Source organism: Culex pipiens, unplaced genomic scaffold (assembly GCF_016801865.2).
Source record: "Culex pipiens pallens isolate TS unplaced genomic scaffold, TS_CPP_V2 Cpp_Un0022, whole genome shotgun sequence".
NCBI lineage: Eukaryota > Metazoa > Arthropoda > Insecta > Diptera > Culicidae > Culex > Culex pipiens.
In genome coordinates, this window is record NW_026292839.1 from 40,264 (window position 1) to 63,127 (window position 22,864).

The window sequence follows — 22,864 nt, forward strand, 5'->3', positions numbered from 1 at the left end:
TTTTGTTTTTTTTAAATCATTAGAAATTAATATTTATGTCGACAGCTAGATATAAAACAAAATGTTCAATAATACTTGAAAACTTACGATTTTGTTTCCTTTTATTGGTTTGTCATACCAGATCTGAACAAATAATTCCCATCGCATATAAATATTTTTTTGCCCCACATTTTTTTTATTGTATTTGTAGCAGCGGCAGAAGTGATGGAATTTAGACCAAATATAGAATTTGTAATCTGTTACAAGCAATTTTGTTGATCTAATATAATCTAATCAAACCCTAGCGCAACCAATCATTCGAAGGATTCTGGAGAGTGCTTTAGGTTGTGTTATGCCTAGCACTCCTCTTGTCATTTATTAACATCTATAGTGCGCCATTACATTAGAATGCATTGAAACATCACAGTCGTCAAAGCGGCCAGGCCTATTGCGTAAAGTTTACCGCAGAGATAATTCGTTAAAGTGGGCTAAGTTTGAACACGGAACGCAACACAATTCTGAATCGACGGGGGAGGAAGAAGCGTGGGGACACACCACCATACGCTCCGAGATTTGGTTTATTTGTTGGGAGCACCATGATAAGATGTTTTGGTACTCCGGGACGCTCTGAGATGGGACATTGTATTTCCACGAATGCCCTGGACACTATTTGCCGTGGTTATAGCGCCATAACTCGCTCCTGTTACAAGCAATTGTGTTGAAGTTGAATATTTCATAAAGTTTAGTTGAATTCAACGTGGAATTCGTCTTTAATATGAAATGCAAGAGCCGTAATTTTTGTCAAATATGTTGACAGCAATCAGGAAGGAAATCGTATCAAACATAAGAAGTCTCCTATCGAACACATTTTCGCAGCAGTTAACGGTTCAATAATTAGCATCTAGAAAACATCAAGAGATAAAACATACATGCGAATGATAAAAATAAGATTTATGTGAAAAAGGTTGCATGATTTGTACTACAGAGCGCATTCGCTAATTCGAATGGAACAGCATTCGAGTGAGAGCATCCACTTTCGCTAATGGAGCACTTCCATGGAGCACTTGCTCGAAAGCAGTTTTTGCTTTTTTCTACAATGTATTTCTTATGGAGCGAACTGTCAAAAACTGCTCGACTGCGGGTGCTCCTTTGGAACGTCTGACTGCTGCCTAAAGCTTGAAAACACTTGTTCGGAAATTGTAGAAAAAATGTGTTGAAACGTCAACATCAGTTTGACAACTGATTTTTACGCTTGAGTGCTTTTTAATTCGAATACGTACGAATTAATTTCAACATATTGTTCATTCGTCAAGCTTATGTAGACAACTTACATTTTTTCTTTACATTTTAGATATTATTTCTATTGTACAGATTTTTTCGTAGTTCGTTGCATTCGAATTAGCGCTCCCAGAACTGAGCATCGGCATACGAGAGGATAAAGAACATGGTTCGGTAGTAAAATGGTACTGTAAACAAACGGAGAGGATAAATCCCGAAATTACCGAGAGTACTTTACTCGGCAGTTCATTTTCCGAAAAGTTCACCCTTAAAAAAAGTGACTCGAGCCCAAGACTTTTCGGTTTATTGAACTGCGCCATTGACGTATCGGCCACCGTTATTCGGTGACTAAGTGGTCATTTGTCCATATAAGATGAACTGTTTAATATCCCCGCCCGTGTGGATCAATCGGACCGCGCACTGGATTCACAATCCAGAGGTTGCTGGTTCGAATCCCGCGGCGGGCGCTCTAAAATTCTAAGTGTAAATATGGGTATCCGGCGCCGTCGCTCCATGCCGTACTCAAACACTAAGGAGCCCAGGGCGGCGAAGTCCTTGTAGTTAAAAGGAAGACACTAGTGGTTGGTACTAGCAATGGTGGCCGACAGCTATAAAGTCAACTTCGTTTTCGTTTAAGGCTTCATCCATAAAGTACGTCACGCTAAAATCAGCCAAAATTAACCCCCCCCTCCCCCCCTTTGTCACGCTTTTCCTATACTTACAACATGCAATGTCACACTTGCTCATACCCCCCCTCCCCCCCTAGAGCGTGACATACTTTATGGATGACGCCTAATTGAACGAATGAACACGATTTGTGGTTGTTGTAAGCGCGAGAGGTCTATACTCTCGTAAAATAGTGCTTTCCTCTCGTTTCTTTTCGGAAGGACTATCTGCTTGGTCTTTAACTTTGTGTGCAGACATTCGAAGTAGCGAAATTCGAATTAACGAATACGTTCTGTATTGATAAATCTACCATTTATTTTTTTACATTCAATTCTACATCTTTCAAAAATTGCTGTTGAACAATGTCAAATGACCTTGTAGTGAAAATACTTCAATGTTCTCCATTATTTTGTTTTGATTGTTTTGATTCGATGTTTGTTAGTTGGTTTTCTAGACAGTTTGGAGTCGTTTTAAGCACTAAACTTCAAATTAAAGTTATTGACCAAATTGGACATATTGTAGAGCACGTGACTATAGTGCAGCTCAAATCTCGGTCCCTTTGCTTCGCATCTCTCCTGTTCAAAAGAATGGCCCAACAACATCTCCTTTTCTTTTATTTCGGTTTTTTCTGTGCTCTCCCCCAAACGAACCAGATTTTTCCCATCCACTCTCAACGGAGTTGGGCCTCTCGACATAACAAGAACGGTGTGTTTGTGTCTATGTTTTGTGTGTGGATCGAAAGGCCAAGGAAAACGGAACGAGAGAAAATCCACAAAATTGCATGTTCGTGCTCGTGCATGAGCGGAAAAGCACGCGGGAAAGGCCCGGGCACTTTGTTGAAGCTAGGACAAATTTCGGGTCGGAAATGCACCTCACGGAGAGTTACTATTTATAAACAACTCCGAAGGGGGTTTATTTGAGCACACAAACACTCACCAAACTAGTACTGTTTGGTATTATTTGCTCGAGTGCTTTTCGTGATTCTGACAGTATGCTTTTCCCCCGCGAGGAGAGCTGTTTTTGTGTTTGATTTTTGCTGTTGTGCTCTGCCCAGAATTATTCTTTTAATTTATATCAAACACTACCGAACAACGACGCAAGAGATGTTACTGTTTTTCTAACAAGTATGATTTCGATTCGAACAGCTTTAACAAGACAAGAAGATTTTATTTATCAAGAGGAGGGTGAGGAGACTGATAAACATATAAAATATTTTTTCATCATTTAAAAAATGCTGCCTTCTTAAAGCTTTTGCCTAATTAAATAAAAACCCACATCAAGTTAATTACTTTTGCTACAAAACCTATTTTTTGTACACGTTACTTTTCCAATAAAATTGAGTGTAGAAAAAACGAAGTTGACTTTATAGTTGTCAGCCGCAATTGCTAGTACACGGAACAAAATCCGGTTTGCGGAATCGCAAACTTTGCTTCCGATTTGCTCTACCAATCGCAAACCTCCGTTCACACTTGTCAGCAGGAAGCATTGCTTCCAATATCGCAAACGGTGATTTTCGATATCGCAAACGTAACGCCGTAACGCATGCCTGCCAAAAGTACGCAGCACGCAGCCAGAACAATATTTACTGTTTTGAATTGACCGTTGCTTTTCAAATTTTGGATGATGATAATAAGAAGAAGAAAAGGTTTCAATGTTTTTATTTATTTATTCATAATTCAAAACAAAATCAAAGCAATTGTGTGAGTGGTTTACTACGGAATTTTGATTCTATCAGTCGTCGATTGTTCTGATCTGGTCGTCCTGGATGTCCGCGGGGCAGCAGGTTACTGCTGGGCGTCGGTGCCGCCGTTGGCATGTTACGTGACGTGATTCCCGGTGCTAGCAGTATGTAAAGAAGGTGGCGTGGCCGAAATGCACTCGTTGCTGCTCTACTTGCCAAAATATTTGTGGCCGGCACCGCGGCAACTGATTGTACAGGTCCTTCTCGTGTTCGGTGACGTCGGCGGCGGGGCCACCCGGATAGAGGTGCTGAGACCGGTGCAGCGTGCTTGGGTCGTCGATCCGGCTGATTTCCAGCGTCACGCAACGAGCTGGCACGTCCTTTGAGCGGATTCGCGTACCGCCAGAAGTCCTGGAGGTTGACCGCTGACCTTCACCTCGAGAATCGACTTGAGCGGGGTGGCCTCCACTAGAAGACCGTCCACCTGGAACAAGTCCCCAGAATCTCCGCCAGCAGTCGGATCCGTGAAGGTGTTTGCCGAACTCACGGTGCAACTGCGAGCCGTAGACTGCGAAAGAGAACACCAAATTAAATTTCAATATTATTGTTCCTCGACTTTTCTAGAATTAAAAAAAAACTCTGAAATTCTAAAAAATTTATTGAAAAAACGGAATCGGGTCCTTTTAAACCTTACAGTTTCAATATTCGAAAATTCTCCAAAATTCTCTAAAATTCTCAAAAATTCTCAAAAAATCTCAAAAATTCTCAAAAATTCTCAAAAATTCTCATAAATTCTCAAAAATTCTCAACAATTCTCAAAAATTCTAAAAAAATCAAAAAAAAATCTGAAAAATTCTAAAAAGATTCTAAAAAATTCTAAAAAAATCTCAAAAAATCTCAAAAGATCTCAAAAATTCTCAAAAATTCTCAAAAATTCTTCAAAATTCTCAAAAGTTCTCAAAAATTCTCAAAAATTCTCAAAAATTCTCAAAAATTCTCAAAAAATCTCCAAAAATCTCAAAAATTCTCAATAAATCTCAAAAATTCTCAAAAATTCTCAAAAATTCTCATAAATTCTCATAAATTCTCATAAATTCTCATAAATTCTCATAAATTCTCAAAAATTCTCAACAATTCTCAAAAATTCTAAAAAAATCAAAAAAAATCTGAAAAATTCTAAAAAGATTCTAAAAAATTCTAAAAAAATCTCAAAAAATTCTAAAAAAATCTCAAAAAATCTCAAAAGATCTCAAAAATTCTCAAAAATTCTTCAAAATTCTCAAAAATTCTCAAAAATTCTCAAAAAATCTCCAAAAATCTCAAAAATTTTCAAAAAATCTCAAAAATTCACAAAAATTCTCAAAAAGTCTCAAAAATTTTCAAAAAATCTCAAAAATTCTCAAAAATTCTCAAAAATTCTCAAAAATTCTCAAAAATTCTCAAAAATTCTCAAAAATTCTCAAAAATTCTCAAAAATTTTCAAAAATTCTCAAAAATTCTCAAAAATTCTCAAAAATTCTCAAAAATTCTCAAAAATTCTCAAAAACTCTCAAAAATTCTCAAAAATTCTCAAAAATTCTCAAAAATTCTCAAAAATTCTAAAAAAATTTCAAAAAATCTAAAAAAATCTCAAAAATTCTCAAAAATTCTCAAAAATTCTCAAAAATTCTCAAAAACTTTCAAAAATTCTAAAATTCTAAAATTCTAAAATTCTAAAATTCTAAAATTCTAAAATTCTAAAATTCTAAAATTCTAAAATTCTAAAATTCTAAAATTCTAAAATTCTAAAATTCTAAAATTCTAAAATTCTAAAATTCTAAAATTCTAAAATTCTAAAATTCTAAAATTCTAAAATTCTAAAATTCTAAAATTCTAAAATTCTAAAATTCTAAAATTCTAAAATTCTAAAATTCTAAAATTCTAAAATTCTAAAATTCTAAAATTCTAAAATTCTAAAATTCTAAAATTCTAAAATTCTAAAATTCTAAAATTCTAAAATTCTAAAATTCTAAAATTCTAAAATTCTAAAATTCTAAAATTCTAAAATTCTAAAATTCTAAAATTCTAAAATTCTAAAATTCTAAAATTCTAAAATTCTAAAATTCTAAAATTCTAAAATTCTAAAATTCTAAAATTCTAAAATTCTAAAATTCTAAAATTCTAAAATTCTAAAATTCTAAAATTCTAAAATTCTAAAATTCTAAAATTCTAAAATTCTAAAATTCTAAAATTCTAAAATTCTAAAATTCTAAAATTCTAAAATTCTAAAATTCTAAAATTCTAAAATTCTAAAATTCTAAAATTCTAAAATTCTAAAATTCTAAAATTCTAAAATTCTAAAATTCTAAAATTCTAAAATTCTAAAATTCTAAAATTCTAAAATTCTAAAATTCTAAAATTCTAAAATTCTAAAATTCTAAAATTCTAAAATTCTAAAATTCTAAAATTCTAAAATTCTAAAATTCTAAAATTCTAAAATTCTAAAATTCTAAAATTCTAAATTCTAAAATTCTAAAATTCTAAAATTCTAAAATTCTAAAATTCTAAAATTCTAAAATTCTAAAATTCTAAAATTCTAAAATTCTAAAATTCTAAAATTCTAAAATTCTAAAATTCTAAAATTCTAAAATTCTAAAATTCTAAAATTCTAAAATTCTAAAATTCTAAAATTCTAAAATTCTAAAATTCTAAAATTCTAAAATTCTAAAATTCTAAAATTCTAAAATTCTAAAATTCTAAAATTCTAAAATTCTAAAATTCTAAAATTCTAAAATTCTAAAATTCTAAAATTCTAAAATTCTAAAATTCTAAAATTCTAAAATTCTAAAATTCTAAAATTCTAAAATTCTAAAATTCTAAAATTCTAAAATTCTAAAATTCTAAAATTCTAAAATTCTAAAATTCTAAAATTCTAAAATTCTAAAATTCTAAAATTCTAAAATTCTAAAATTCTAAAATTCTAAAATTCTAAAATTCTAAAATTCTAAAATTCTAAAATTCTAAAATTCTAAAATTCTAAAAATTCTAAAATTCTAAAATTCTAAAATTCTAAAATTCTAAAATTCTAAAATTCTAAAATTCTAAAATTCTAAAATTCTAAAATTCTAAAATTCTAAAATTCTAAAATTCTAAAATTCTAAAATTCTAAAATTCTAAAATTCTAAAATTCTAAAATTCTAAAATTCTAAAATTCTAAAATTCTAAAATTCTAAAATTCTAAAATTCTAAAATTCTAAATTCTAAATTCTAAAATTCTAAAATTCTAAAATTCTAAAATTCTAAAATTCTAAAATTCTAAAATTCTAAAATTCTAAAATTCTAAAATTCTAAAATTCTAAAATTCTAAAATTCTAAAATTCTAAAATTCTAAAATTCTAAAATTCTAAAATTCTAAAATTCTAAAATTCTAAAATTCTAAAATTCTAAAATTCTAAAATTCTAAAATTCTAAAATTCTAAAATTCTAAAATTCTAAAATTCTAAAATTCTAAAATTCTAAAATTCTAAAATTCTAAAATTCTAAAATTCTAAAATTCTAAAATTCTAAAATTCTAAAATTCTAAAATTCTAAAATTCTAAAATTCTAAAATTCTAAAATTCTAAAATTCTAAAATTCTAAAATTCTAAAATTCTAAAATTCTAAAATTCTAAAATTCTAAAATTCTAAATTCTAAAATTCTAAAATTCTAAAATTCTAAAATTCTAAAATTCTAAAATTCTAAAATTCTAAAATTCTAAAATTCTAAAATTCTAAAATTCTAAAATTCTAAAATTCTAAAATTCTAAAATTCTAAATTCTAAAATTCTAAAATTCTAAAATTCTAAAATTCTAAAATTCTAAAATTCTAAAATTCTAAAATTCTAAAATTCTAAAATTCTAAAATTCTAAAATTCTAAAATTCTAAAATTCTAAAATTCTAAAATTCTAAAATTCTAAAATTCTAAAATTCTAAAATTCTAAAATTCTAAAATTCTAAAATTCTAAAATTCTAAAATTCTAAAATTCTAAAATTCTAAAATTCTAAAATTCTAAAATTCTAAAATTCTAAAATTCTAAAATTCTAAAATTCTAAAATTCTAAAATTCTAAAATTCTAAAATTCTAAAATTCTAAAATTCTAAAATTCTAAAATTCTAAAATTCTAAAATTCTAAAATTCTAAAATTCTAAAATTCTAAAATTCTAAAATTCTAAAATTCTAAAATTCTAAAATTCTAAAATTCTAAAATTCTAAAATTCTAAAATTCTAAAATTCTAAAATTCTAAAATTCTAAAATTCTAAAATTCTAAAATTCTAAAATTTTAAAATTTTAAAATTTTAAAATTCTAAAATTCTAAAATTCTAAAATTCTAAAATTCTAAAATTCTAAAATTTTTTTTTGTATTTTTGTATTTTTGTATTTTTGTATTTTTGTATTTTTGTATTTTTGTATTTTTGTATTTTTGTATTTTTGTATTTTTGTATTTTTGTATTTTAGTTTTTTTTTTGTATTTTTGTATTTTTGTATTTTTGTATTTTTGTATTTTTGTATTTTTGTATTTTTGTATTTTTGTATTTTTGTATTTTTGTATTTTTGTATTTTTGTATTTTTGTATTTTTGTATTTTTGTATTTTTGTATTTTTGTATTTTTGTATTTTTGTATTTTTGTATTTTTGTATTTTTGTATTTTTGTATTTTTGTATTTTTGTATTTTTGTATTTTTGTATTTTTGTATTTTTGTATTTTTGTATTTTTGTATTTTTGTATTTTTGTATTTTTGTATTTTTGTATTTTTGTATTTTTGTATTATTGTATTTTTGTATTTTAGTATTTTGTATTATATTTTTATTTTTATTTTTGTATTTTTTTTTATTGTTGTATTTATATTGTATTAGGATTAGGAACTCCTCGTCCAATTTTTTTTTTACATTTGGTTGCTGAATATTGCCTAGTTTGTAATGAGATTAAATCATTAAATAAAATTAGCCTTTTTTTTTTTCGTATGAATAATTGTCCACGAGGAGGAGGAGGGGTAACAGATTCCCACAAAAGTGTCCACGTGGTTTATGGATGGTCCCCTAGGGAAAGGAAGAGATGGAAAGGCAACAGCGTGAAAACTCACTAAGCCTGAGAAGGATTAAAGCTTAGACTAAGCTTAGACTTCTTAGACTAATCCATTTTTATCCAACCACAGCTGAAGTACTCATCGTTGATTAGACGAACTGGGCCGAACGCGGACCGGACAAGGCTGCCATAAGTTTTCGGGACAATGAGAAAGAAAATAGCTTGCACCCGTTGGTCGTGGACAGAGCTCAGACAGCTGGACGTGGACAGATAAAACTTTTGAAGAAGTGCTTCATCATTAGGAACAATGCAACCGATCTCGAGTATTGCGTGAATCGCGAGCTGCTCCAGGTGCATAATTTCTATCGGGAAACCTTGGGTCGGTGGAAGTGGAGTGTACCCGATAGAATTGAGGCGACAAAGCGTACAGATTTACGCCGCAAAGCGTGTAGGATTCTACTTCAGCTCGACCGTTTTCACCAATCACGTTCATCGGATCGAGATCAATCGACCAAAACGACCAGCCAAAGTTTGCAGATTGAGCAACACTTCAGAAGTTGCAGCGAAAAGCGATTTCAGTTTGCAGCAGATTCCAAAGAAGTCCTCGTTGATCCTCCCGAAGAACTCTTCATGTTCTTTCTCATGGTCGATCTAGTAGAGTTTGTCAAACTAGTGAGGTTTGATCGTTCTTGATGCTGAACCGTAAATACATGCAATTCTGATTTTGATTAGTCACTTTGTAATTCAATTCTCACCTGTGCTGCTTGTTTTGAGGTCAGCATTCAACACTTGGTCAACTGGTCTACTTTACGATCCGTTCGCACTGGGTCGTCAGAAAATGGATCACCTAAAACAGATTCAGCATCTTCCGGCGGTTCTGATGCGCCTTTTCGACTCGGAGTCAACTGGAACGGAAAAGTTTTGTTAACAACTTCGAAAATCAAAAACTTACTCATATTTACCTCCACGTAGAACCGAGAAGAACTGTTAGCACCCTTCCTCCCCGCCGCCTTCACGGACAGCTTCTTGTCCGGGTAAACGTGGTCGGATTCTATGGGACCACAATCTCCGAAACCTGCTCCACACGGAATATTGGATATTTTTGCGCGATTTTTGTTTGTTTTGGTTTTGCAGAGCGCGTCCAGCTGACTTTGACGTCGCGTAACGCATTGGCTGCGGCCTGCTGCGGCGAGCAGAGGCAGAAAAATACACCGAAAACACGATGTTTGCGATTTTGGAAACAATTTGTTTCGTTATCGAAAACAATTTCTCCAGAATCGGCAACATTCTCGATGATTTCGTAAACAAGAGAAGTTTCCGAATTTGTCGCGATTTTGTTTCAGATTCGCTGACCGGATTTTGTTCCGTGTACTAATCACTAGTGCCTTTCTTTTATCTACAAGGACTTCACCGCCCTGGGCTCCTAAGTGTCAAGGGTACACTCAAAATAATGTTCACCACAATGTTGCATGAAAATATATGTGGTTATTTTCCATATGGATGTTCATGCCAAATCTACGTGAACCTCTTGTGGCTAGGCTGTATGCATTTTTAAATGTACCAATACAATCATATGCCACATCACAAGAATTTCACGTCAAGGTTGCAGCCAATTCATGCAACCCTTACCTTATCGGAGTGCGAATATCAAATGATTTTCTAATGGTTTTCAAAGTGTGGGAGGTGGGGGTGGGGTATTTTCTTCTTCTTTTTTTGTTATTGAAAAGTTATTACGAAAGAAAACAAATGGTTGGTCTTCAGAGATTTTATTTTCACAATCACTATTCGTATATACACAACTTTAATCACATCACAACACTTTAAATCACAATACACTCGTATTTTTATGGCAGAAAATTAAAAAGCACACATGATACCAAAATTGGTTCCAGCTCATCACTTGCGGCTCGCGGGGTGCCCTCACCTCCTGTCGTACGCGGCTGCACCTTCGTCACCTACTTCACAGCTTGTCTCCCTGACCTCAATGTAAACCTTCTGGACATCGCGTTCCGGCTTCAGGTTACGCACGGTCATGATGATGGCACCAACGGTTGCTCGCCGAACTTGGTGCTGGAGCTACTGTTTCAGTGGCCTAGAAGAAAATCACTTAAAATTAATCCAAAATTTTGACAAAATTGTAAGGCAAATACTTACTATTGTACGCAGAGAACTAACTTCGATAAAATTAGAGCCATCGGAGTCGGAGAACAACCAGTGTTACTAATTTTCCGGCTTTGTTTCTCCGGAAAAAACTGAAACCATGTCCAGTTGATGACAATCAGCAGCAAACTGACCTTCTTTCGACTTGCACGCTCCGCGCTCGGCTTAAAATTTTCAGACAGGAAATTCATGCAGCATCCCAACCATCCCCACACACACTAAATTTTTCACCACAATGTTGCATGAAAAGATGTATGGATTTTTTCCATACCAATTTCCATGCGGTTGTTGCATGAGTACCGTAAACTGGGGTCAATCGGGACACATGGGGCGAATTGGGACAGCAGTTTTAACCATGTTGGAGCACAATATTTTGATTTTTCATGATGGTTTTGGTTAGAACAGACTCAGGCCAACAAAATGTGTACATCCATTTTCAAATTCAAAAGCTTTAAGTGCTCTAAAAACTGCTGTCCCTATTCAGACTGTAGTCCCGATTCACCCCAGATTACGGTATCATGCAAACCAACAAGCAGCTGACTGCAAACCACGCCTCCAAATTTTCAGGCATGAATTTCACGTGACATTTAGTTGTGTGAGTGTATGCTGCGTGAAAATCAAGAAGAATTGATCTGAATGCATGGTGATTGTTGCATGACTCATGTAAAACATTGTTTTGGGACAAAAATTGACTGCCACAGGAATTTTCATGCTACTATGTGGTGAAAGGTTTTTTGAGTGTATGGCCCGAAGAGATGGCACCGAATTACCTTATTGACACTAAAATTTTAGAACAGATCCGGGCCGGCGGTCTCTGGACTGTGAAGCAAAAAATCCAATGGTAAAATCGCATGCAAAAGCATGCACATCACCTTGATATTACACACTGCATGTAGAATTTTTGTAAACACAAATAAAAAGTTGCAACCGACGGGATTCAAACCCAGCACCAACAGTAAGGACTGGCGCCTTAGCCCGCTCGGCCATCAGACCGATGAAGAATAAAAAGGATAAACGCATACACTCAAACCCCGATGGTTTGACACCAACTGTTGCCAAACGAACGAGGTCACTTTTTAGTTCGACACCCCTTTTACACGGAGTTCACACACACCAAACGTTTGTTTTGACAGTATTCGTGAGCGCCGAGTCAAAAGTGACAGTTCGTCACTTTTGACAGTTTGATTTTGACCAACCAACGGGGTACAAACTAAAAAAGTGTCAAACAAAAAAGGGACCAACCACCGGGGGTTGAGTGTATATGAGCTTGACATTTCATAAAATAATGCAAATTTATTTTACACCCAGGCCTTTTACACGGAGCTGGATTACTACTTTTTTCGCTGTGCGATTGATCACACAGCAGTTGCCCCGACCCCTCTTCGATTTGCGTGAAACTTTGTCCTAAGGGGTAACTTTTGTCCCTGATCACGAATCCGAGGTCCGTTTTTTTATATCTCGTGACAGAGGGGTGGTACGACCCGTTTCATTTTTAAACATGCCTTGAAATACGTGTTTTTCAATAATTTGCAGCCTGAAAAGGTCATGAGATGGACATTAAGTTTCAAAGGGACTTGTAAAATTGGACGCCTAATTTGATGGCGTAATCAAAATAAAAAAACACTAAAAAACTTTTGTAAACTCTACAAGTAAGCTATACTAGTAGGTCTCTTGTTTCCCCGACGTCTTGCTTGTTATGGTGATGGATCCAAAGGTCTTAAAGCTAAGAACAAGATTGTCCGTTCGACGCAGTGGTGGTCTTTGTTCAATGGTCGATTACTGACAGGCTATGATGACAGGCGCAAAATTTTGCGTTTGCGTTCAGGCCTGACGGACAATCTTGTTCTTACCTTAACTCCTGAAACTTCTTGCATAGTCCTTACCAGCCAAAATTGATGCTTCCTTTTAAATTTAGAGATATGTGTTTCTTAATAATAAGTTTTTCGTAATGGTCAATTCCAAATTTTAATTCAATATTTTCTCTGATTGAAGCTTTTAATAACTCAAGGGTAACAAATTGTAAAACAAGCCAAGCCAAGCCAAATATCGAATCTATGAACAAATGTTTGAAAATTAAGTTGAAGAACTCTTTTCCCTTGTATCGTTAGTCAATTTAATATCTTGACAGTCTCAGAAGATAAAATGCTATCTGATTTAACAGATTCAATAAAACCGGAAACAGTTTCTGTTTCGTTTTACTTGAGCAAAACTTTCTCCAGTATAACTTCCCTCCTCGACTCTCGATTGCTCGCAAATCTTTGCACAAAAGTTACTGCTCGCAGATTTGTCGTTATCCTTGAATCTGCCCCTCAACCACCAAGCCGCATCATTTTGCCGTTGTCCGCAATAGTTAGTTGCGTTACGGCGTTCCGTCCACTGCAGATGTGGCCATAAAAGCAAATTGTGTTATTTACATAAGATACTTTGTGTCGCGACATAAATATTCCCAGCTCGTTCATCACACAGCGGGCTGAGTTTTTGCATTCCAATTATAAAGGCACTTTCTCTTGCTTGCTAGTACGAAGGAAAAAAAACACTCTGAAATAGCGTAACACTGTTGCCTTTGCCATATATTTTTATCATCTGCCATCTACAACCGCAAGATTACGAGGCTCAATTCGGTTCTTGGGGGTTCTGAAGCTGAAGGCTTCTTTTTTCTGCCGTTCCACAGTTTATTGTTGTTTCATCTTGGGGAAAACTACCCCTGCCAGTTCAGTCCAGTCGGACAGCAAGCTCGTGAAACCGTACAGTTTCTTAAAATGTATATAAACTGTTCATGTTTACGGTTCCAGTTTTTCGTTTTTTTACCTCCTCCTGGGCAGCTGGGCGGCCGCCCTCATAGAGCCCGGGCCGTGACTAACAGAGTGACCCTTGCGCTCATCAAGGCACGAAATCCCAAGGAAATACTAAACGTTTTTGTACTAAAAATGAGCTTAATTTGATGTTTAGTTTAAAAGAAAAACCATTTTGCAAAATAATCACGTGATATAATGAGTGTCACCCTAGTGACCAGCCGGGAGGGCACTCAAACCGCTGCTGCTGCTGCTGAGGCTGTTGGTCATGGATGCTGCACAGGGGTTGTTGTTCCTGTCCCCCCTAATACCCTCCCCACCCCCACGTTGGTAATACCACTCTGCAATGGAAAGCTGAGTGTGTTTCTTCTTATAATATAATAAGAAGAAACATGCCTCTGATGTTTGCTTCCCCTTTTCCGGTTTTTACTCGCCGGCTCATACAGCAAACACGAGGGTTTGCTCGGTGTGTTTTCTTCTCTTGGGGACCGTCCAAAAACTATAACAGCGCTGTTTTTTGAAGTTTTAAAAGGATTTTTGGAAGGGTTTCAGATTGGTACAAAAGAGATTTGAAAACAAGTGTCAATCACAAAATTGCTGTAAGAAATTTTGGACTATTTTTAATAAGAAGCAAAGAACCTTTGCAAATGCTCAGTGCATCTTGCTCACACTTTATATCTTCAAAATAATTTGGAGTGAGCAAGATACACTGAACGGTTACAACTGTTTCTTTGATACCTTAAAAAAAGTTTAAATCTGTTATAATAGAGAATATAATGTAAACCAAATTCTTCGAAACAAAAAGGAAGCAAACAAAAAAAAACAAAAAATAAAAATATAATTTTAATTTAAATATAGTAGAAAAGCGGTTATGTATGCTACTTTGTTTCTGAATGGCCTCTCAAGCAAGGCTAGACGTCTCTCCCCACCAAGCTCAGCCTAGAAAAGAAAGCAAAATTCTCTGCACTGAAGGCACAGCACAATTTGCTTTAAAATTTATGTTAATGTTTGGATTTTTCTTCACGGAATGATGACTGTGTATAGTGCTAGCAGTCGCTGTGGAAGAAGGTGTATTAGAATTGAATTGCTAGCTCAAACACTTTTGGTGTTGTTTTAGGGTGGTGAACCTTATACTCTACTCCTGCCGTTGCTGCTGCAAAGGATGTCGCTTTTCCAGCAGCACTCTCACTCAAGTATATTTGCCGTCGACTTAGTCGCTCATCGTCATCCTTCTTGCTCCTTACTACCAGCAGCACAGTTCATTATGATCGCTGTGAAAAGACGCCGGCGACTGGCAGAGCGCGGCCCAGAGCATCTTCTCCACTTTGCGAATGTTTAATCATCTACTTTGTTGATTAAAGCTGAAAACGCCGGAAGTTGTTTGGATTCGCTCACGAGACGCTGTTCAAATTTGCAGAACACTGAAGGAGTCTGTTTGGAGATCCCGTTTTTATGATTGGGGAGGATTATTGTATTAAAAATGAATTAAAAGAGAAAGGGTGTGATTGCCCGAAATTAATGTTTAAAAATTGCAACCCAGAGGATTGAACTCACGACACTCTAGTTGGAAACTAAACCTCACAACCATAAAACCTCCCTAACTTGGCATCAAACGTCGAGAAGTAATCCCTTTTGCCATTACGCGCGTTACGTAAATCAGTGCTCGACGTGAAGTGACTCTCGTTGAGCCACACAATGAAACAGAAGGCAGACTCTTACAAACACGTGATTCGACAGCAAAAAGGACACGGCAGAGAAGAAGAAGAAAAAAAACGCTGGACCAATTTGTCATCATGGCAGCTCAAGATGCGAAATCCTATCAGCCATCATCATCATCATCAAACCGAACAACCGCACCCGTGTTCGACAGGTAGAAAGTCGAACGCTAGCAGCAGCAGCAGCAGCGTGGGTAGTTCAATGTTGATGAAGTTGCTATTGTTTCTTGCCGCTTTGTCTTTCTGCTGAGCACTGCTCAATGTACTGCTTCAGTGTAACGGCAGATTGCGTAAACATACTTTTTTGTTGTCGTGGAAAGTGTAGCTTCGAGGACTGAAAACTTGTTTAGATTTTGTTGTGCAGTTGAGAGTCGTTTAACATGCAAATATGTTGGGGTAAAACTGAAAACAATACTGATTTTTATGTGTTTTGTTTTACGTGTTTTCAGTTTTGAGTTTTTGGTTTTCAAATTCATAAATACTTACTTCTTACTTCTTACTTCTTACTTCTTACTTCTTACTTCTTACTTCTTACTTCTTACTTCTTACTTCTTACTTCTTACTTCTTACTTCTTACTTCTTACTTCATACTTCTTACTTCTTACTTCTTACTTCTTACTTCTTACTTCTTACTTCTTACTTCTTACTTCTTACTTCTTACTTCTTACTTCTTACTTCTTACTTTTTACTTCTTACTTCTTACTTCTTACTTCTTACTTCTTACTTCTTACTTCTTACTTCTTACTTCTTACTTCTTACTTCTTACTTCTTACTTCTTACTTCTTACTTCTTACTTCTTACTTCTTACTTCTTACTTCTTACTTCTTACTTCTTACTTCTTACTTCTTACTTCTTACTTCTTACTTCTTACTTCTTACTTCTTACTTCTTACTTCTTACTTCTTACTTCTTACTTCTTACTTCTTACTTCTTACTTCTTACCTTTTTTTTTTTTTTACTTCTTACTTCTTTCTTCTTAGAAATTGTTCTTTCAATCCAAACATTGCTGACATTTTTCCCATGAACATGTCACCATGAAATCGAAACACAAATTTCAACTTCATTCGTGCCCCGAGTCACAACCAAGTTCACGCAGCTTCCAAATTATTTGCCTCTAATTTAGTTCGCACATGACCATTTCTGCTTCACGCCATTCAACAGGATACACACAGGAAGGATTAGTCCGGAATCGACGTGGCTCAAGCGGAAAGTTGTGCCTCATTGCCATACCGTTCGACCGACCTTGTCGCTTGTCAAATTAGGAAGTTTGGTTCATTTTTAATGCGGCTCTGACCGGAAACGCAACCCGCGTCAGTCGAAACGCTAAAACCTATAACCCAAACCGGAGCCCAAATCGCAAAGAGCTGAGAAAAGCAATCACCGAAATGAGAAAAGTTTTTTTCCTGCCTGTTTCAACCGATCCGTTTGACGACATCCGTTGTCGGAACGATGCAAGATTCGAGGCAAAGGATAAAAAGTGAAAATGCGCGCAAATTGAGCTCACTCACACCACGTGGCAGGTGAAATTTGGGATTTTCAACAATACCGGATCGGTTCCAGGAAGACAGAACCAACTTGCGCGGTTCGCATGAAATTGTGTGAAGAGATAATACGGTTCCATCATGGTTGCATCCCACGCACCGAGATCCATCTGGGAAATCGGTAGGTAGTAATCATCCAACTCTTCCCGATTTGAATTATTCATTCTAGCGGGCAGATTTAAAGCACACTTTTCCTACCTTCCGATTTATAAGGATGATCTCGCGATGCCATAAAGTTACTGTCCGGCAAACGTTTGATTTACTCTCTGCCGCTCCTCAAGAAACAGCAAAGATGAACCGGACGACAGGGTGGAACCCTCATCACTTTCGGATGAGTCTATAAATCTGTCGATATTGAAACAAATGGAAGCTATTTGGCTGATATTTTTATAAGGATTTAATGGATTTCAACCATTCCCGCGACAGCTCCTCCACAAAAAAAAAGATTGGAACGGTATTGATTGTTCTTCGAACTGCAATTCACAGCAGCGCCGAACCAAAATGAGATCAGCACTGTGAGAGCCAGGGCTGTGGAGTCGGAGTCGGAGTCGGAGCCGGAGTCGGTGGAGTCGGGTCTTTTTGGGGACCTGGAGTCGGAGTCGGAGTCGGAGTCGTCAAAACTCTAACAGCTGGAGTTGGAGTCGGAGCCGGAGTCGGCTAAATTTTAAGAGCTGGAGTCGGAGTCGGAGTCGGAGCCGAGGATTTCTGATAACCCGAAGTCGGAGTCGGAGCCGAAGTTATCTTAAATTCAACCAAAAATATATATATTTTTTTATTGTTCAGTATTTCGTATAGCTTAATTTACAAAACATCTTATATTTTTAATTGATTTATCAGATGCCTTTGTGTTTTTGAAGCTTTTTATTGTGATTGAAAAGCTCTTTTTGTGTTATTACACTATAATCACTAAATGATAACCTCTTACCCAAGTATGTAGTATCATAATTTAAAAAAATAATAAAAAAAATATTGGTTATGTAGTCGGACATTTCTAATTGATTCTTGAATGCTTCCTTTTGCCTATACCAAATTTCATCCAGTTATTTCTGAAAAAAAAGTACACACACAGTCATCTTTTACCCCGATAGCATATGTCTTGGTACGAGGTACATAAAAAGATTAAAAATAGTAATCACTGTTTTTGCAAATCGAAAAAGAGTCACTGACAGTTTAACTTTTGTAACAAATAATCAACGATTATAACAATCTCTTACTTGGAACTCAACATGCGCATTTTGTTTATCACTAAGTACAAGAAAATCAATATGTTGCATTTAAAATAATTGAAACTAACAAAAAATATCGAAAGAAGTTGCAACAAATTTTGAATTAATCATTGATTGTTGATGTTGATGTTGATTTTAGTTAAACTATTTTGATATCGTTGCAAATTATCGTTGAACAAATCTCAAGAATTCAGTACAAAAATGAACTAACAAAAAAAATTATAGAACAAAATGTAGGATTTTAATGTATTTTTCAAATATTATACAAAAATCAAATTAAAAATATTATCAACTGGTACGAATTTTCTCATACTGTATGTCCCACGCCAATATGACGCAAGGTGATAATCATTGCATAACAATGTACCTTAAAAAATTAAAAAAAAATTTACTTGTGGATATTTGTTTTTTATTATATTTTAAGTTTTTTCATATATTTTGATGGAGGTGCAAGATCATTCATAAAGCTTCGTTTTAGGTGAAGATTCACGAAGTATCGTGCGCCTCCTTTTTAAAGTATATAAAATTTTAAAGTTAAAATAAATTAAAAATTTCCAGGGTAAATTATTTTCCATGTCACAGATATTTGAAAAGGACATCTTAAGCGTCCTTTCCACGAAGAAATTGTTTAGATACATTGATTTGCAATAATAATCTCCTTCAGCCATGGCGTGATGTCCATGTATGTCTTAAAAAACAAAAAAAATGTTTCGTTTTAAATTGTCATTTTAAAAACAAGGTGTCTGTCACTGTGCTTCTTACAAATGTCAGCCTGAAATTGAGCAAATTGAATTTTAGTGTTCAATAGACCATTAAGGCCAGGTTTCTTTTAGTTATTCTTTCAAAAATAACAATTTAATATTTAAATTTATTAGCTTTGAAAAAAATATTTTCAAATTTGAGGTTAAGCAAATAAATCTAAATTTACTTACAAAACTGTTCTTCTCAAAATGCCTCTAAAACTGAAGATATTTTTTTATTTCTGTTTCCATAACGTATAAAACTTATAACCTAGAAACTTTTTTTCCGTTTATTTACTTTACTATACTTTTACTTAACTTATTTTTCTTGAGAAAAACATGACGCTTAGAGAGTATTCGAATAATCCTATTTATCAATGTTTTAAAAATAATTAACTAATAATAGTTAACTAACTTTTGAAACATTTAAAAATATGTGGAGTCGGAGTCGGAGTCGGAGCCAACCATTTGTTGAAAGCTCGAGTCGGAGTCGGAGTCGGAGTCGGCTAGAGTTGGTAGGCCGGAGTCGGAGTCGGAGTCGGAGCCAACCATTTGTTGAAAGCCGGAGCCGGAGTCGGAGTCGGAGTCGGCTAATCTGAGAAAGCCGGAGTCGGAGTCGGAGTCGGAGTCGTTTGAAATATGACCCGACTCCGCAGCCCTGGTGAGAGCTCTGGCATCAAACTAAGTAATTTATTCAATGTTGATCCCTTTTCCCACATCCCGCGAGACTTTTCGCTTTGTTGCCACAGTTTTGTTTGCCCACCACAGAGCAGCCAGAGCGGATTGGGATGGAAGTTTAGTTGGATTATCATTTATTGTGGGAATTTATTTTTGCCACCAGTCGGAGGGTTTATGCATTTTTGTTTTGAAAGCTTCCAGGATTCATTGTGTCAGAAAAATCGACAGCAAAAACATTGTTGCTCAATGGACAGTATAATTTGATAATCAAGTTTGATTTGGGTACCGTCATCGAGGGTAACATTGGGTTGGATGGTGAAATTGGGTCATATGGCAATGCAGAAATTTGTATGACCCAATGTCACCTCCCAGATCCAAAATGTCGATGAAGACGGTACATTAACTATGTGAAATGATTTTGAAAGACAGTAAAATGTCAAGTAAAATGAAGTCAATTGAAATGATTTATTATGTTCAACTGGTGAACTTTTTGGGGCAACACAAAAGAAATAAACGAGTTTATAAAATGCACGAAATGAGCATTTGACGTACAGTACAACAATGGAGGAGGGAAAATAAATCAACGTGGAACTGTTGTTTTTCTCAAGAAGTTCACATCTGCATATCTGGTAAGCAAACTAAATTACTTTCATCCCGTTGTTGGTGGAAGGAGCAAGAATTTTGCATACGTATGGGATCTATTGTTCTGTGGAAAAAAAAAATAGTCAGCTTGTTTTTGTTCAACAAAACAACTCAAAACAAAACTACTCAAAATTCTGGTAGAATAACATAAATGCCTGTCATGGTGCTGAACTTCCAATGTTTAGGGAATATTCAAAGGCCTTATTTTTAAACTGGCAGCCTCAGTGTTCTTACTGACCCAATTAGTGTCAAGTAAAACAAATCGAATGTTTTGTTAAACTTTTTTCAAAAAATCAATCAAACCATCCACATTAACGACCCCCGGGTCTTTTGTGGTCTCTATTGCAAGTTTCTGCTCGAACCTAGGAGTCCGAAGGCTTGAATGGGGAGAGCACCCAAACCTCTTTTTACTCCAAGGAACCTTCCACCCCAGTGTTTGAACTGACGACCTTTGGATTGCGAGTCCAACCGCCGCCAGCGATTCCACCGGAGTAGGCTTGGTTTGGTGTGTTGTTTGTACTTATGGCATGGAGATGACTCCTACACCTGGAATGACTTAACGGCCTAACAACCAAGGCCGGGACCGACATTTTACTTCCTCATCCGATGGAAGGTGGGAGCAGATGGGAATCGAACCCAGAATCATCCGCTTACAAAGCGGACAGCGTAACCATTCGGCCACGCACTGCCACCATATCTCATCATAGGCAAAAAAACATAAACGTAAATGGCCATTTTTGGGACCACTCTAGCACGCTGTAGGTCCCCTTATTGGCCAAACATAAATAAAAAAACGGGTCTAATTATTTCAGCCAACCCAGAAACATTTTTAGCCCGTTCGGATAACATTTTTCTGTTTATGCTCTTTTCAAATGAAATCAAAGCCTTTTTAAAATTTGTAAGTGACTATTTTTCGATACAGTCAAGTTAGGTTACGTCAATCGAATTCACGATAACCTTCACTTCCAGTATGACACACGTCAAGTAACGTGGAAATGTGCTCACTTTCCAGCAGCAACTTCATCCCATCTCATATGCAATGCGCGGAAAACGGAATAAAACTTGATACGTTCGAAAATTCGTCTGTGTGTGTGACAAATACGCGGGCTCGCCAGCGTGTCATTTCGACAAGTCCCTGCCAACCGCGCGCCGCACCGGATGTCTTCCGGCGGCAGAAAAGTAAGTCTTTTTGTACGCGTGGATGACGAGGGTGATGCGGTACGCGGGCTCGTGGGAGTTTCGCCAAAGTGTTGGCCTCACGGATCCTGTGCGACCCTTTCACTTGTCAAGTTGACGCATTTTGGGGACGTTAGTGTAAAGTGAAGAATGACGTCGCTGTGTATGCTGCCTAGAATCTGGTGATGACGTTTTTTCTTGAATAATCGTGGGAAAATGTTAACTCTTAAAAATCTTCAAAGTAGAAATTGATGGTCTGAGGTTTCAAATCAAATTGCAGTAAAAAATACATGTTCACTTAATGGACGAATGTTAAACGATAAGTTCAAGAAGGTATTAGAGTGTGAAAAACATACAGCAGGTAGCCTGCGAAGGTCGTATTTTTCACTCTCAGTAAAACAGCGATAATACGAACAACATTTGCTATGTATGTGCAATAAATATTCAGCGTACATATCGACATACGATAAAGAACGAACGACTGCCGGGTTGCACACATAAAATGTGCGCGCAGGACAAGTGATGTGGTGTGGTGGCGAGAAACTCAATCAGAGTGAGATCCAGCAGCCCTCTCGGGGGTGGCATTCATCGTAATGATGTGAAGGCGAGAAAGGTTGCGTGGAACATATCAGTATAAAAAAGGAAGGCTAAGTGATTATTTGCCAACGGATTTTTTCTTCATTCCTCGCTGCTGCTTTTCAACCCTCAAGAGGTGCGAGGGTGGATTTTACGATGATAGTTTGCACAGCCGCCTGAGTGATGTGGTCTGCACCTATAAACCATCCCGCTTTTTGTCGATGTGCACCGGGATAAAATATTGCAAGTTGTTTGGAAAATTAGATCACGTGTGGTAGATGCTACGGCCTATACCGCAAAGAAAAGCACTTCACCGCAAAGCCATGGAAGACTACACATAAACCAGGTAAATGCATTTAAGTTACTTGGAAATGTGTAACTCTTGTTTGTATACGAGAATCTGCGGAATCGGCAAGTTTGTGAACAAAAGTGACGTTTTGTCGCCTCCCGCGATTGTACGCCATCATGCTCATGCTCGAAGGAGGCGGTCAGCTATCTGGACAAGATCTTTGCCAGCCCTATAAGCGTGCAAAGGAGACCGCAAAGGGGTTTCCGGCATACTGGTCATACTGGTCACTGATGCGGAATTTCTAGGAATTTGAGCAAGTAGTTCAGTAATTTTTGATAATTCTAGTAAATAATGGTAATTCCATGATTATTTTTATGCGAAAACATACTACAGAAAATGATAAACAATAAAATGGACTGTTGAAAAATTAAAATCTTGTTTTAATCCATTCATTGCCAATTTATTTTCAATTTATGTACGTAAAATTTGAAACCATTACTAGTAACGTTTAAGAATTGAAACATTGAAACTTTGAACTTTAACTAGGCATTTTAAATGCAATTTCATACTCAAAAAACTAAAACTGTCGGTATTCGAAAATATTGCCTACAAATATTTTGAAAATCGACCTAGAGGTGCAGAATGTTCTCAAAAACCATGTCCAATCATTGGTTTGGGTTTTT

The 22,864-nt window shown here is 35.4% G+C and overlaps 2 protein-coding genes across 4 annotated transcripts in view; both read right to left on the reverse strand.

Annotated features, from left to right (window-relative positions):
- Positions 1-22,864, reverse strand: part of LOC120430644 (cell adhesion molecule Dscam2-like) — a 72,882-nt gene that overhangs the window by 19,048 nt on the left and 30,970 nt on the right. The window lies entirely within an intron of this gene.
- On the reverse strand, positions 3,566-10,017 carry LOC128093726 (uncharacterized). Of its 3 annotated transcripts, none has more exons than XR_008212703.1 (4): positions 9,610-10,017; positions 9,403-9,552; positions 9,076-9,342; positions 3,566-4,172 (listed from the first exon to the last, which is right to left on the reverse strand). XR_008212703.1 is itself a non-coding variant. In XM_052711432.1 (4 exons), exons 3-4 carry the CDS (start codon positions 9,138-9,140, stop codon positions 3,963-3,965), a joined length of 303 nt encoding a protein of 100 aa, XP_052567392.1. In that variant the 5' UTR covers positions 9,141-9,342; positions 9,403-9,552; positions 9,610-10,006; the 3' UTR covers positions 3,566-3,962. The 3 variants fall into 3 exon arrangements, 2 of the variants coding, with proteins under 2 accessions (XP_052567392.1, XP_052567393.1); XM_052711432.1 differs by having other exon boundaries at positions 9,048-9,342; positions 9,610-10,006; XM_052711433.1 differs by lacking the exon at positions 9,076-9,342 and having other exon boundaries at positions 9,610-9,988.

What these genes read in the sequence shown, in the direction of transcription:
- LOC128093726 (XM_052711432.1), bottom strand. Translation starts at nt 9,140, where the DNA reads ATGAACGTGATTGGTGAAAACGGTCGAGCTGAAGTAGAATCCTACACG. An exon ending in TGTCGCCTCAATTCTATCGG is followed by an intron (nt 4,173 to 9,047) that starts GTACACTCCACT and finishes TCTCTTTCGCAG; the next exon opens with TCTACGGCTCGCAGTTGCAC.